The sequence below is a fragment of the Pteropus vampyrus genome, unplaced genomic scaffold (assembly GCF_000151845.1).
Source record: "Pteropus vampyrus isolate Shadow unplaced genomic scaffold, Pvam_2.0 Scaffold239, whole genome shotgun sequence".
NCBI classification, from domain to species: Eukaryota; Metazoa; Chordata; class Mammalia; order Chiroptera; family Pteropodidae; genus Pteropus; species Pteropus vampyrus.
Window position 1 is genome coordinate 690,600 of NW_011889020.1, and position 13,868 is coordinate 704,467.

Below are 13,868 nucleotides of genomic sequence, written 5' to 3' on the forward strand. Positions count from 1 at the left end.
GCCCCACCCTGGGGCACAGCCCCTCCGCCTTTCCTCCTGCGGTACGAGGCTGCAGCGGGCGAGTGTGTGTGCCCTGGTAGCTTGAGCTTGGGTTGGAGGCTTAGGGGACAGCCTTGACCTTAGAAAAGCACGGGCTGCACTGGTCCCAGGGTCTGTCGGCCCGAGCGGGTGCCAGGACTGGGCGGGGGACTGACAGCTGCTGGGGAGCAGGGCCAGGCGGGGGCTGTGGGCAGCTGGTGCCCCACTGCGGTCCAGGCCTGGCCCTTTCGGGTCCTCTCCAGTGGGGCCGGGGCCGGCAGACCGGGAGGTGGCTTGGCGTGGGTCAGGACAGCGGCTTCCTGGGCGTCGCCTGGGACCCAACACAGTCCCTGCCTCCTTTCAGGGCTGGAGCAGTTTTGCAACCGGAGCCAGCAAGTTCGCCTCGGCAGCTAAGGAAGGCGTAAGTAGCCTGCCCGACGCGCCACCAGGCCCATGGTACCCTCCTCGGCTGGCCGACCTGGGCTCTGGGAAATGGGGAGGATCTGGGGGAGGGGAGCCTCCCCCCACGCTCAGGCTTGTGCCCGCCTGCCCCAGGGGCCTCGCCCAGCCAGAGTTCCCGAGGCCGCGGTGAGCCCTCACAGCCACATGAGCTCTGCGCCAATGCGCCAATGGGGTGCTTATCCGCATGTCACCGAAATGCTGGCAAACGTCCAGGTAGCTCTAGAACAGTGCGGTGTTGGGGGCACAGAGTGTGACCAGATCTGCCCCGCCCCCTACAGTGCTGACAGACCTACACCCCAGGCCGAGGGAAGCAGGTGGCAGCCCTGCAGCACCCCCGCTCTGCCGCTGGGTCCGAGCCATGTGATTGGCAGGCAGAGTTGGCCCACGGCCAAGGGAGGAGGTGGGGATTTTGTCAGGACAGGCCGTGGGTTCTAGGGGTGTGCTCGTGGCCCTGGCAGTGATCTGGGCATGTCCCCAGGGAAGGAGCAAGCCAGAGAACGACTAGGACAGAGTAGGTGCCCCCTTCTGCCGGCCGGCCTCCAGCAGGGTGGCGTTGGGGACAGCCCCGCTGGGCCCGAGCCGCAGCAGGGTGAGCACTGGTGCGTGTCCCGGTGGCATCAGGAGACAGGCCAGGGATGGCGTCCGTCTGAGCCCCAGCAAACGTGGCCCGGCCAGGCCAGGCGGTCAGTGAGCCCTGTCTGTCTTCTTTCAGGCGACAAAGTTTGGATCCCAGGCAAGTCAGAAGGTAACCGGAGGCGTCCGCACTCTGTGTTTTCTGCTCAGCTCTTGGTCTGACGTCCGCTGGGTGTCTGGTGGTCCCTAGCGTGCCATCCTCGGGCCCCGCGCTCGGGATGGGGCAGTGCCGCGTGCAGCCTGGGTGCTGACATGTGGACATGTTTCGTGGGCTCCCACGTCAGCCTGCGGTACTTCAGATCCCTGTGGGTTTGGCAGGTGGGGTAGGAGGCTGCATCTGCGCAGGGCCTGGTAGGCTGGAGCCATCGCCCTGACCATCACAGCCTGGGTGCCAGGCTGGATGAGGCTGCGTTGCTGGGGCTGTGAGGTATCCGCTGAGCCAGCGTCTCCTTGGGATGGTGGGGCTGACCTCTGTCGCTGGCCAGTGTCTTCTCTTGCTGTGGGCGGCAGTCTCGAGCCTTAGCCCTTTTTCTTTCCACTCTTGGGTAGTGGTCCCTGCACTTGCCACGAGGTGCCGGGGCTCTGGGCCGGCGTGGCCCGCAGGGCTGGGGATCAGGGTTCGTGCAGGAGGCAGTGGCCACAGGGCCAGCCACGGGCTGCATGGGACCCGCCAGCACACCCCACGTGAGGAAGGGGCACCGCCTGGCCCGAGGCAGTTTCTCACCGCCCGCTCAAGCCCCTGCCTGGCCCTGTCCTGAGCCCCTACTTGGGCCCGTGAGTCACGCTCGCTCACGCAGCTCTGGAAGGGGGTCAGTGGCAGCACAGGGGTGCTCCGAGGCCTCCCTGGGGCCCTGTCACGAGAGTGAGAAACGGGTGGCGCCCACGACGTGTGGGACGTGCTTTCTGGGGTCACCCACTGCTGTTCCCACCGCCTTGCTCTCTCTCTCTCCCCCACCTGTCTCCTTGTGCCGCTGGGTATAGTTTTGGGGCTCCAAGCAGCAGCCAGAGCTGGTAAGGCCCCGCGTCTGCTCTCCGCGTGCCCCTTCGCCTCTGCTGCCCGCCGTGGCCCATCTCGCGCTTGCACCTTCTGCTCATGCTCGGGGCTTCTTGCCAGCCTGTTGGGTTCCTGGCCGTGCACGCTGCTGGGGGACCCACACTTCCCTTCATGACCCGGATGCGGGAGTGCTGCTCCCACAGGACACCGATGGTCTGAGGCCCCTGTGGCCGCCTGGCAGGATTTCCGTGCCATACCCCACAGTCTCATCCCAGGAGCGAGGTCCTGATGGCCTCCTGTCAGAGCCGCCACCATTCGATGCCCTGTCTCGCAGCCCCCCTTGGTCCTGAGTGCGCCTCGGGCCTCAGATCAGGCCCGCTCTGGCCCCTCTGCTGCCCTCCAGCCAGCTCCCCGCAGTGCCTGCTGCAGGGCAGGTGGGGCTCGTGCTGCACTGGTAACTGCATTCCTGGGGGAGCATGTGACCTGCTCTTGGCACATGGTCCTCGCTGGACAGGGTGGACTGGGCAGGGATGGGGAGGCCCTGGAGATGACGGCTGGACAGGGAGGGTGCCGTCGTGGGCCTCCTGCAAGACGCACAGCCGGGGTGGGGATCCCGGCCTCTGTGTGGCCAGGGTGCTTGGGGGCCACTTCAGCACGGCTACGAGAGCACGAGGCGTCCCGTGTGCTGGCGGGCTGTCACCGTCACTGCAGAGCTGGCGGCTGCTGTGCTGGCCCTCGTTCTGGGGTGAGCGTGCCCCCCAGGAGCTCCTCGCCTCCCCTCTCACGACATCTCTCCTTCACGCAGGCATCAGAACTGGGCCACAGCCTGAACGAGAACGTCCTCAAGCCCGCCCAGGAGAAGGTAACACCCCTGCGCCACACGTCATGCCGCCCCTGGCCCGTCTCGGGAACGGGGGACGCGGTGCAGTTAGGGCTTCGCCCCGTGTGCCTGTGCTCCTTGTGCGTTCCCCGTGTCCTCTGTGGGCTCCAGTACCAGACTCAGTGAGGCCTGGCTCACGCTCTCTCTGAGGGGCCCCCACCCCGTGAGGCCGGGTGGCAGAGGAGGCCCAGACCGGGCAGGAGAAGCTGTCAGGCTGGGGCTTCGGGGTTGTGGGTGATCCAGAGACCCCCGGAGCGGACAGCGCTATAGCCCAGCGTGGGGTGCAGCCCCTGTTCCCCGGTCCCGTCTGGGGTGGGGGGGACACAGCCAGGAAGGCAGGCTTACCCGACGCAGCTGCCGCCGCGGGGGCGAAGGGCGGCAGGGCTCCTGCCCCCCGGCTGCCGACGCTGCTTTATCCTCGCAGGTGAAGGAGGGAAAGATTTTTGACGAGGTGTCCAGTGGGGTGTCTCAGTTGGCGTCCAAGGTAGGGCGGCCCGCCCGGCGCGCGGGCACCGTTGGGGCCAGTCTCCACGTTCCCATGCGCCGGCGCCAAGGGCGGGCCAGGCCGGGCGCGCTGTGCCCTGGTCACTTCCTGGCCCCAGTGGCCCTGGCCGCCGCCATCCTCTGAGGTGTGAGGAGGCCAGGCCGACGCCCCGGTGCCGGCAGCTGGAGGGACATGGAAACAGCGTGGCGGGGACGCGGCACAGCCACTAACCTGCCGCTTTTCTCTGTCCTCCTGCTGCCGCTGACCTTCCGCTGGTGAGTGCCGGCCCTGGTGTGCTGGGGACGCCTGCCGTCTGCCTCACGGCACGGCTGGGTGCGCGGGGCCCCGCTTCGTGTGCCTGCCAGGGAGCTGCCCTCGCTCCCGAGCCGCGGCCCATCCCTGTCCCCCCGGGCGGCCCGCCCGCGGCCAGCAGAGCCCATCCGGTGCACCACAGCGACGGCGGGAGACGGCACGGCGGCGGTGCTGCGCGTTTCGGAGTTTGGCTGGCCCTCGGGGCAGGAGGCCGCCCGGGCCCAGGCCGAGCCACTCCCTGTCTCCTTCCAGGTCCAGGGCGTCGGCAGCAGGGGATGGCGGGATGTCACCACCTTTTTTTCTGGGAGAGCGGACGACCCTTCAGACAGGTATGCTGGGTCGGTGTCCCGGTGTGGGCCCCCCTTCTCTGGACTTTCTGCCGCAGGGTCTCCGGGAGGTGGTTGGCACCCCAGGTTCCAGGGGTCCCCGTGAAGAAGCCCACGGAGGCTGCAGGGAGCCTGGTCCCCCTCTGCCACGCTCTGACATTCTCATGACCCTGCGGGAACTGTCGGTGCCCAGGGCTGGGGGAAACGGGCCTCGAGAGAGGGTGGCCGGACCTTGGCCCTGCTGTCCATGCAGTTTGGGTGGGCGCAGGGCTGGCCCCTGGGTGGCCCTGTCACATATACTGGCTCTCATGGTCTGCACTCAGCTCGTGCCCGGACTTTGCTGCTGGGGTGCAGTCTGGTTGGCCGCCTTTTCCTGACCCACGGGTAGGACCCCTGAGGTCTGATGAGATGGCCGTGGGCCAGCCTGGAGGGTCTGCACCAGCAGGCACGGCTGGCCCGCTCTGGGGCAGCCAGGCGGCCGCTCCTCTCAGTGCACTGTGTGGTAGCTGAGCACTATGACCACCGCTAGTCGGGTGGCATGTCCTGAGCTGGCCGTCCAACGGTGCGGGGGGTCTCAGCATGCTGGGTTGTTCTCCTCCTTGGTCACTGCAGAAAACTGACCCTACACGTCTTCACCAAAACAGCCTGCACGCTGGGTGTGGCTGCGGGGTGCGGGCGGGTGTGGGAGGCCGGTCTCGAGTCCCCCAGCAGCTCCGCGCCCGCCGCGCCATGTGGCGCCGCACCAGCCCGGACTCCCACACACAGCGGCTCCCCACGGGGTTCTGGGCAGGTGGGGCGCTGGGGGCCTCCACCATGCCTGCCGCTGGGAAGCAGCCCTCAGAGACCTCCCGTTCCCCAGACCCCCTGAGGGCCCGGGCTGCCAGCACAGCGCAGGGGACGGCTCCCAGCACGGCGCCATCGACCAGGGCTTCTGGGAGACCTTCGGAAATGCCGAGCCTGCCCAGGCCCGCAGGTCCCCGAGCAGCGACGGCTGGGCCTGTGCCAAGGCCGCGGACAGCTGGGATGTGTGGGGCTCAGGCTCCGCGTCCAACAAGAACAGTGACGCCAGCGACGTCGGGAAGGCCTGGGGGGGCGGTGGGGAGGGCAGGGCCACGGCCGCGCAGGTGGACGACGGCTGGGACAGCCAGGACTGGTAGGCCCCGGGTGCCGCGCGTCTGCCCTCCGGTCTCACGGCGCCTCCTGTTCCACCCGAGAAGCACCGGCCCCGGTGCGAAGATGGCGCCCTGTGCAGGCCCCTGGCAGTGGAGCCGCCGGCCTGTAGGGGAGGCCGGCCGCGCCCCAATAAACACCCTCCGAGTGCTCGCCGCGTGTCTGGGTGTGCTCCAGTGCTCTGCAGGAAACGCCTCAGGTTTTAGCCGCAAATTCCTAAAGCAGCTGCGGAGCTGGTGCTGCCATTGCCCCCACCCTCAGCAAGGCGCTCTGCCTCACCCCGACCCCTGACCCCTGACCCCTGTCCTGGTGTCTGTGCTCACACTTGGCTGTGCCCTCTGAGCCCATGGGGTCCCCACCCAGGATGCCCTGAGCAGCTCAGACGGGAGCTGGAGTCCGGTGTGGTCAGGGAGCGGGAAGGCCAAGCACCCTCACTCAGCCCTGCCGGGCCTGGCTGCACAGCGGCGGGCAGTCTCCCCAGGGTCCGCTCCCAGGCCGTGGAGGAGCGGGATGGGGCCTTCGCAGCAGGGGCTCTGCCGCGCTGTCCTGGGTCCTGCCTGTCGGTGTCACGGGAGGCCAGTTAACCAGTTTGCTTCAGCAGCTGGGAGCGTGAAGCAAGTGTGCGTGTGGCCGGGCACTGCTGTCCCCACCGGCACGCAGCTCCGCCCGTGTGCTGTCCTTCCTGCGCTGACCGCCTCTTGTTTTCTGTGCCCCCGGCTTTGAGCCGCTTTGGGCCCCTGTCCGTGGTCAGGTCCTAACAAGGCTCCCGTTTGCTCCCTGTTGGTTTTTGACCGCTTTGCTTATGGCACGAGGTGGTGGCAAGTCTTTGAACACACGCCTGCTGGCCGTCGTGTCACTGTCAGCCAAGCTTTGAGCAGGTGCAGTGTGACTGTCAGGACGGAGACCCCACAGCCTGCGCTCGTCCCTGAGGCTTTGGTGGATCCAACAGCTCTCCTGGCTCTCGTTTGCCCCTCCGATGCCCAGCACAGTGACCAGGAGCGGGCCCTGTGGTGTCAGACATGCTCTGGTATGGAGCCCTCAGACACATGTCTTGTGCTCAGACCCGCTTCCAGAATGCTGACGTGTGGCTGGGACCCCACAGAGTCAGGGCACAAGGCCCTTGCTGTCCAGGTGCTGTCTGAGGCAGGGCCCAGGGCGAGGGGTGCAGGACCTCCCAGCTGCATTGGGGAGCCAGGCCTGAGGGTCTGGCCAGTGGCCCTCCTGTAGAGGGGCGCTGGTGGCACAGCAAAGCACACAGGAGCAGAGTGGTCTGGGGGAACCCCAAAAGGACCACTCCCAACGTGGGCGTGGGTGGGGGACAGGCCAGGCGTGGCATGAGTTTATGCCCTGGGCGGACACTTCTTGGACCCCATTAGGACCTGACTGCAGGACAGGGGCAGCTGGCTCCCTTTGGGCCCCCCCGGAGGGCAGAAAGGTCTCTCATGGGCACCTGCCTGGCACTCAGGGCTGGACAGCATCTCCTGTTACAGGGCTGCCCAGCACAGCGGCTGCCTGGCCCTGGGTGGACACTCCCTGGACCCCGTGCCTGGGGCCGCCGGCCGGCCACATGGTCTCTGCCCTGCGTCCTGAAACCACTGAGGTGTGAGGGGCCGCGTGGAGGAGCTGTCTCCTCCTGGCTGCCCGAGGCTCACACATCTGAGTGGGGCCTCGGGGGGGCACAGAGGCCGGACGCGTGGCGGCAGTAGGTGTCAGGTGCAGGCAGGTCCCGGTGGGACTGGCCCAGAGTCTGCTCTTGGCCGAGTTCCAGTCTGCAGCCCTCACCCCTGCTGGTGAGCCAGGCCTCTGCCCCTTGGGCCAGCTGAGTGGGAGACGACCACCAGCTGGGAAGCTGCCCTCTACCCCTGGCCTCCTGCCTGCAGTCCCACCCAGATTCCGCCTTCGGGAGGCTAGGCAGACTTGGGACCCATGTGTGCACCACCAGGCTCGGCCTCCTGGCCAGCCTTGGCCATCTGTGTGCCCAGACTCCCTGCCTAAGACACAGGGCTGACCAGCAGACATGCGTCAAGGCCAAGGCCCTGGCCAGCTTAGCTTTTTTCTTGGAAGTTTCCCATGACCGGTGGTGCTTTGTGCGTCCTCCCGTCCACACATCCTCTGCTGCCACCCTTATCTGTGGTCACTCCCGGCTAGAGATCCCAGCCGGCGGCCTCTGTGCCTGCAAACCCAGCGCTGTGGCTCTCCTGGGACCCCACACTGGAGCTGGGGCCGGTGTGGAGGTGGACAGGGTTGGGGGCAGGTCAGGACTGGAGTTCCTGACGCCACCTGGAGCTCGCCGTGGGCTCCGGGTCCCCATCTGCATGTGACGGGGAGGAGGGGCATGCTCCAGCTGCTTCCAGGACAGGATTCTTGCTCGGTGAGGGGTCAGCACCCAGCTCTGTCTTGCCTATTCTCAGCTGTGCCCCTGGGTGGTGTGTTCCCCGACACTAGCTAGCCTCTGGGGCTGCGGGGCACAGGTGTCCCGGGGCGGGCAGCCAAGAGCGCCGAAGCCTTGACTGTCTCGCCTGCGTGGAGGGCAGCGTGTGGCAGGCTGCATGTGTGCGCACGTGTCCCCAGTGCCCTGAGCCGAAGTAGTGTCCAGCTGCCTGGCCAGGTGCCTTCTCCTGGCCGCTGCTCGGGTCTGCGGATTCTTGGGGTGGGCTGCCTGGGTCCTGGGGCTCTCCACACCTGGCGCCCCTCAGCATTGTAGGGCCCCCACCGGATGCCGTGGGTCCCCCCAGCCACAAGCCTCAGACACGGGGCTCTGTTCCCTTGAGGCCCCAGGGCGCCAACCACCAGGAGAAGCTAGGCTCGCGACGCTGCCCGTGGTCTGGACGGCGAGGCCGGGAGGGGCCCTGAGGGACCTGGGCCAGGCCGGCCCTGGCTTCGGCACCCTCGCCGGGCCTGGGACCGTGAACCCCCAGCGACACCCAGGCTTCGAGCTGGCCGACTGGCCCGCGGGAGCGGCAGGGGGTCTGGGGAGGGCCTCACGCCCTCGCTCGAGTTAGAGAAGACTGTCCACTGACCCCTCCGAGCCTGCAGCTGGGGGCCCGTGCTGCCTGCGCCCGCCTGCCCCAAAGTGCCTTGGAGGCAGAAGCCGAACCCAGAGCCCAGCCAGAGCTGCCCCGCCCCCCCCCCCGGGCTTCCTGCAGCCTCTGAGCACCCAGAGGCGAGGTCCGCGCCCCCCTCAACTATCTGGGCAGGGGTGGGGACCGGGCCAGGGCTGGCTGGGCTTCCAGTTCCAGCCAGGTGAGCCAAGTGGTGGGGCGTCCCATTGGGGTGGAGGGTGCAGACCCAGGAGGACCGTGCACAGTTCCCGGGCAGCGGGCCTGCCGCGTGGAGGCCAGTGGGCCTGGCCACCGGAGACGGCCAGCAACCTGGTGCTGGGCAAGCGGGGAGGCATGCCGCTGGCGTCCCAGGGTCCAGGTGCTGCTCCAGGTCCCCTCCTCGTGGCTGCTGGAGACCCCCGTGCCCGTCACCGCACCGCGGCATCCAGGAAAACGCGCGGTGCCCTTCGTCCCTGCAGCGCCTTCCCCGTGAGTCCCTGGGGGTGGAGCCCGTGGGTGAGGAATAGAAGAGTTTGGCCGGTGCTGGATCCCCATGGGGTCCCCGCCCTGCCAGGAGGGGTGTCCTTCGCACCGGGACCTCTATGCCCCCGCTCGTGGAGGGACGTCCTGGGAGGCAGACAGGAAGTGTGCAGAGCCAGGGGAGGGACAGCCGAGGGTTGGGCCGCAGGCAGACTGGGCGTGACGTCGGAGGAAAGGGGCCGTCATAAGCCCTGGCCTCCGGTGGACCGGGGCCAGAGTGGACGTGAGCACTCACTCAGGGAGCGAGGGACGCCACCCTCGGAGCAGGAGCAGGTGGGTGCCATGCCTGCAGTCCTGGGCTGGGCGGGTAAGGGGGGCCGCCGGGAGACCCGCGGGGTCTGCCATCCGAGCGTGAGCTTGACCTTTTAGGGTGAGCGGAGCTGAGCTCCTGCTGGCAGGGTTACTCCCTCGAGTGAGGCCCGGTTCCGGCAAGGGGTGGGCGTCTGTCTGCGGGAGGTTGGGGATCCAGGTACCAGGAGCACCAGATTGCTCTCCAGTCCCCCCTTCCCAGCCTGAGGACCTCCAAGCTCGGCAGTGGGTGGCATGCCCGTCCTGGCTGTCCCTACCCTGCGTGGGGCAGGGGGCCTGAGACCCTGCCCTGTGCGTCCCCTCTGCCCTGCCAGCAGAGGCCCAGAGGCAGCTTGGGGCCGGAAGCGTGTCCCCAGAGGGCTCCCCTAGGACCCCAACCCACCTCCATGGGGCTCCTCTTCCCCCGCTGAGAGGCAGGCTCCGGGCTGGGAGCTGGGGCGCTACTCCCGAGGTTCTGCTCCCACTGGGGACTCAGGCCCTCCCCTGCCCACCTCGGTTTCTTCCCCAGGCCCCTCAACCCTGACGGCAGCCGTCCTGGCTGGTCTGATGATGAGCGGGTGACCAAAGCAGCGGTCAGCGCCCGTGCTGGCCTGTGGAGAACGTCTGAAGGGAGGGGTGTGGGACCAGGGCTGTGACAGGGCCAGGCGCTCCAGGGTGGAGGGGGTAGCAGGACAGCCGACCTCTTGCTCCCAGAAGCTCCGGCCTGGGCCTTTGGACAGGGCCCAGGTGAACAGGCCTTGGGGTCCCCACGCCTGCCCATGGGGGGCCAGCGTGCATGCGGAAGCTCCGGCTTGGCGGTCAGGAGGGGCGGACGTGGACGTGGCTGAGTGGCCTCTTTGCCCGCAGGGCCAGGGCCATGAGTGCCCACGTGCACCCCCGCCTGGGGGTCTGCCTCTGGCTGTGGCTGAGTGTCACCCTGAGACATGGCCTGGGACAAGGTAAGGACATGGACGGGGCTTCCTGGGGATCATGCCGTCGGCCCCCACCTGGCCCCCACGCCGCCCAGGGCGGAGGCCCCACTGCCAGCGAGCCTTCTGCCTCCCGCTCCCCATGGGACCCGTGCTCCATGAGGAGACAGGGAAGGACAGCCCACGGGCCCCCTGTCCCCTCCGCCCGCGCCTCGCCCAGCTCTCTGCTGGACCTCTGGCCTCGCCTCGCGCTGCCCCTGCTCTCTGGCTCCTGTGTTAACCGGCGTCCACACTCTGTGCATTTAATTTTCTTACCACTGTCTGGTTTTCAGCGCTTCCGCGGGTGCCTTTTCCTTGTAAAATCTTCAGGTAGCCCAGACCCGCAGTAAGAGCGCCCCCCGCAGCACTGGCTGTCGGCAGTGGGCTTCCGGCACCTTCCCAGCTGCGTCAAGGCGTGTGCAGGGGTCACAGCTCACACCGCTTCCGCCCCCAGCCCTGACGTGTGGTACCGTGCCACGTGTCACGCCTCTTGGCGGCTGGCTGTGCCGTGTGGGGACGCTTGAACCCCACTGCTGCCTGTGGGCATCTTGGTGAAACACCCCAAGGGACACAGCCGAGCTCATCTCGGGAAGCCGGGCTGGAGGATGGTCTCGGCCCCCTGGGGGCTCTGAGGCTCTGGCCGGGCCGTGTGGGTCCCTGACACGTGCCCAGCTCCCACTGGGCGGCGTGGGGCAAGTGGCCGCATGGCATCGAGGTCCTGCTGCACCCCTGGGCCACCGCCGAGGCCATACGGCATGCCACTGAGCCGGCTCTGCCTGGGCATCATGCAGGGAGCAGCGTGGCCCGCTGACCGCCACCTGGCGAGGGGCGTGTCCTCTGGTTTCGCACCCAGGTTGGTGACTGCCACCTGGGTGAGCCCCTCGGTCCCTGTGGCTCTGACAGGCCCCCCCGAGGTAGGGCCAGGCCACAAAGTAACACCACGACAGGTTGAATTCAGGCCTCACGGGCTGCGCTCCGAGTAGACCCTGGGCGGGCTAGGCCTGTGTGTTCCGGAAGCTTTTCTCGAGGAAGCCCTGGGGGGGGTATTTTTGGGGGGATGCTTCCCACTGGCTGGCCCCCAGCTGTCTTCACGGGGCTCTGCCAAAGTCCTATGTGGAGATCCCAGCAGACATCCCGGGTTCCTCCCCCAGCATGTCAGAGGCACAGTGACACACAGAGCACTCTTCATGAGCCAGCGCTGGGTCCCCTGCTCACAAGTGGCTTTTCAAAGGCCCCCCGCCCTCCCCGACTCTCCAGGGGGGCGGCCTGCATGCCAGGACAGGCTCAGCTGCTTCCGTCTCTGAGGCCGTCCTGTGTCTGCCCTGGGCACCCTGACCCCCCTCCCCACCCCCGCTCTCAGCAGAGTGGCCAGAAGAAGCCCGTCTCTGTCCTGTTTTCCAAAAATAGCCGCCTCCACCAGGGAGCCCCCGGATGCTTCCTGGGAGGCTGGGTCATGTCCCTGAGGCCACATGAACCCAGCTGTGACCTTGGCAGCTGGGGGTCTTCCGCTCGGACTAAGACTCGGGAGGGGAGACCGAGCAGCTCCAGGGCCCAGGCTGGTGGGGCGGCAGCTGCTGCCTGGGCTTGGGGCCACCGGCTGCCGGCGGAGTGCGTCCTGCCTCTCCCAGGTGCTGGCCCGAGCCTCACCGGGCCAGCCGGGGAACACCCCTTGGACAGCCAGCAAGGGCCCCCCGTGGGAGCTGTCGCTCTCCTGCAGCTGCCACGTGGCACTGGCACCTCGGACCCCCAGGAGGGGGCGGTCTCCCTCCAGCCCTGGGCGGGGCCTCATCATCTCAATAACCTTCCACCGCCCCCTATGGGGCCGGTCCCCTCGTCACTGGGGGTCTGTTGTGACCCCATCCTGTTTCCCCAGCGAGCGGCCGCCTGAGGCTGGCTGTGCTGCCCGAGGACCGGCTACAGATGAAGTGGAGGGAGTCGGGGGCACGTGGCCTTGGTTACCTGGTACAGGTGAAGCCCATGGCAGGTAAGGGCCTGTGCCGCCTGCTCCGGTGGGGATGGACAGTGACGGTGTTCAGCTTGCCGCCAGGCACACAGCGAGTACTTGGTGGAAGTAGCCGCTAATCACAGCAACAGCTGTGTAAGGGTGCCCACGGCGCCCCCCTCCCCACCTGTCCCGCCTCCCCAGTGAGGACAAAGGTCAGTGGCCGGCTTCCCCTCTGTCTTGTAGGTGAGACTGGAGGGTTGCCACGCGCTTCCTGATGCCTGCGGGCTCTCCAGCCTGTCCTGAGGACCCTCCTCTGGGAACGGGGTGCTGGCCCTTGGAGTCACTGGTTTCTTTTTGGTTTAAAACCCAGCCCCCAGCTTAGCCTCTCTGCCACCCATGCACACCCACGCACACCCACGTGCACATGCACACACATGTGCATACACGTGCACGCACACGCACGCACGTGCACACGCACACATGCTCCCCACATGCGTGTGCATACATGCACACACACAAGCACACACGCTCACACACACGCACGCACATGCATGCACTCACCCACTTTCGCGGCCTCGCCAGCCCCCCATTCCCACTGCAGGGGACTCGGAGCAGGAGGTGATGCTGAGCACCAAGACCCCCAAGGCTACGGTGGGGGGCCTGAGCCCCTCCAAAGGGTACACTGTGCAGATCTTCGAGCTCACTGGCTCAGGGAACGTCCTGCTGGCTCGGAGGGAGTTCGTGAGTAAGTCCGCTGTGCTCCGCTGGCGCCCCGGGCCGAGCCCCGGGCCTGGGCTCGTGTCCCATTTCCCATGCAGCCACCCAGAAGCCTTGATGCCTAGAGCTCCTGGTGCCCCCGCCTGTCTCCTCGGGGGACTGAGGACCTGCTGAGCCCGGGACGTGCCCTGGTAGGGGGGCTGTGCATGCAGGCCCCCCAGGCTGCTGGGCCTCTGCTCCCACCTGGGCAGTGGGGTCCTGACAGCCCTTCGCGTCTGCAGTCGAGGATTTGAAGAGTGACTCGGGGAGCAGGAGCAGCCGGAGGCCACCAGGGGCACCCACGCCCTCCCACCTGGGGAGCCCAGACCCCTATTCCCACGTCACCTCGGCCCCAAGCCCAGGCCCGCCCACTCTTGGTGGGCCCACGTGGGACATGGGTAAGTCTCCAGCGAGTGAGGAATCTAGCTCCTGCCATTTCTCTCCTGGTGGCCAGGAAGTCCTTTTCCTACGTGACCTCACACTCTAGCTTTAGCTGGAGCTGGCCTGCCACTCTCCTGGGTGCACTTGGGGCCCTAGTGCCTGGTCCCCCAACCCCAACCCCCCTCAGGTGTCCCCAGCCTGAGTGTGGCAGGTGAGGTGACACAGCCGCGTCCTCCCCCAGGCGTGCCCAGCAAGGAGCAGAGTCTCCCCCGAGGCCCGGTGGGGAGGCCGCCGCTCAGGCCAGCCCAGCCTGCCCGGGCAGAGCCACTGGGCCCTCCACGGGAAGGAGAGGGGAGCTGGGTAAAGGCTCCAGGCTCTGCGGCTGGCGGAGCGTGACGCGGGCAGGGCAGAACAGCCCGGCATTCCTGCTGTGTCTCCCTGTGAGGCCGAGGGGGTGTCCCTGACTTTGTCTTCCCATCAGGCGTGGATGGAAGGAGGTGCCTGCCTCCTCAGACGGGCGCATCCCCTCTCACGTGGGTTCTGGGGTCTGGGCGCCCCCCTGTCTCCCAGTGGATTTAGGGTCCACCAGGATGTCTCCCCACCACGCAGGGCTTGAGGGCGGGGCTGTGCCTCCCCCATCAGACGGGATCTCACTGCGCCTGCCCACCCA

General features: G+C 67.7%; 2 protein-coding genes across 2 annotated transcripts in view; both read left to right on the plus strand.

Moving 5' to 3' along the window:
* The window catches only part of ARFGAP1 (ADP ribosylation factor GTPase activating protein 1), a 9,107-nt gene extending 3,673 nt beyond the window's left edge, over nt 1-5,434 (plus strand). Inside the window, exons 5-10 of the mRNA XM_011374139.2 lie at nt 197-439; nt 1,193-1,225; nt 2,913-2,969; nt 3,412-3,471; nt 4,036-4,112; nt 4,969-5,434. Coding sequence (XP_011372441.1) covers nt 197-439; nt 1,193-1,225; nt 2,913-2,969; nt 3,412-3,471; nt 4,036-4,112; nt 4,969-5,266 — 768 coding nt within the window. The 3' untranslated portion in view covers nt 5,267-5,434. The remainder of the gene's footprint in view (nt 1-196; nt 440-1,192; nt 1,226-2,912; nt 2,970-3,411; nt 3,472-4,035; nt 4,113-4,968) is intronic.
* A 3,155-nt stretch (nt 5,435-8,589) lies between these two features.
* COL20A1 (collagen type XX alpha 1 chain) overlaps nt 8,590-13,868 on the plus strand; it is a 22,955-nt gene continuing 17,676 nt past the window's right edge. The window contains exons 1-6 of the mRNA XM_023519900.1: nt 8,590-9,133; nt 10,016-10,107; nt 11,990-12,100; nt 12,663-12,806; nt 13,060-13,303; nt 13,396-13,477. Of these exons, the coding sequence (XP_023375668.1) occupies nt 10,026-10,107; nt 11,990-12,100; nt 12,663-12,806; nt 13,060-13,303; nt 13,396-13,477 (663 nt within the window). The 5' untranslated portion in view covers nt 8,590-9,133; nt 10,016-10,025. The remainder of the gene's footprint in view (nt 9,134-10,015; nt 10,108-11,989; nt 12,101-12,662; nt 12,807-13,059; nt 13,304-13,395; nt 13,478-13,868) is intronic.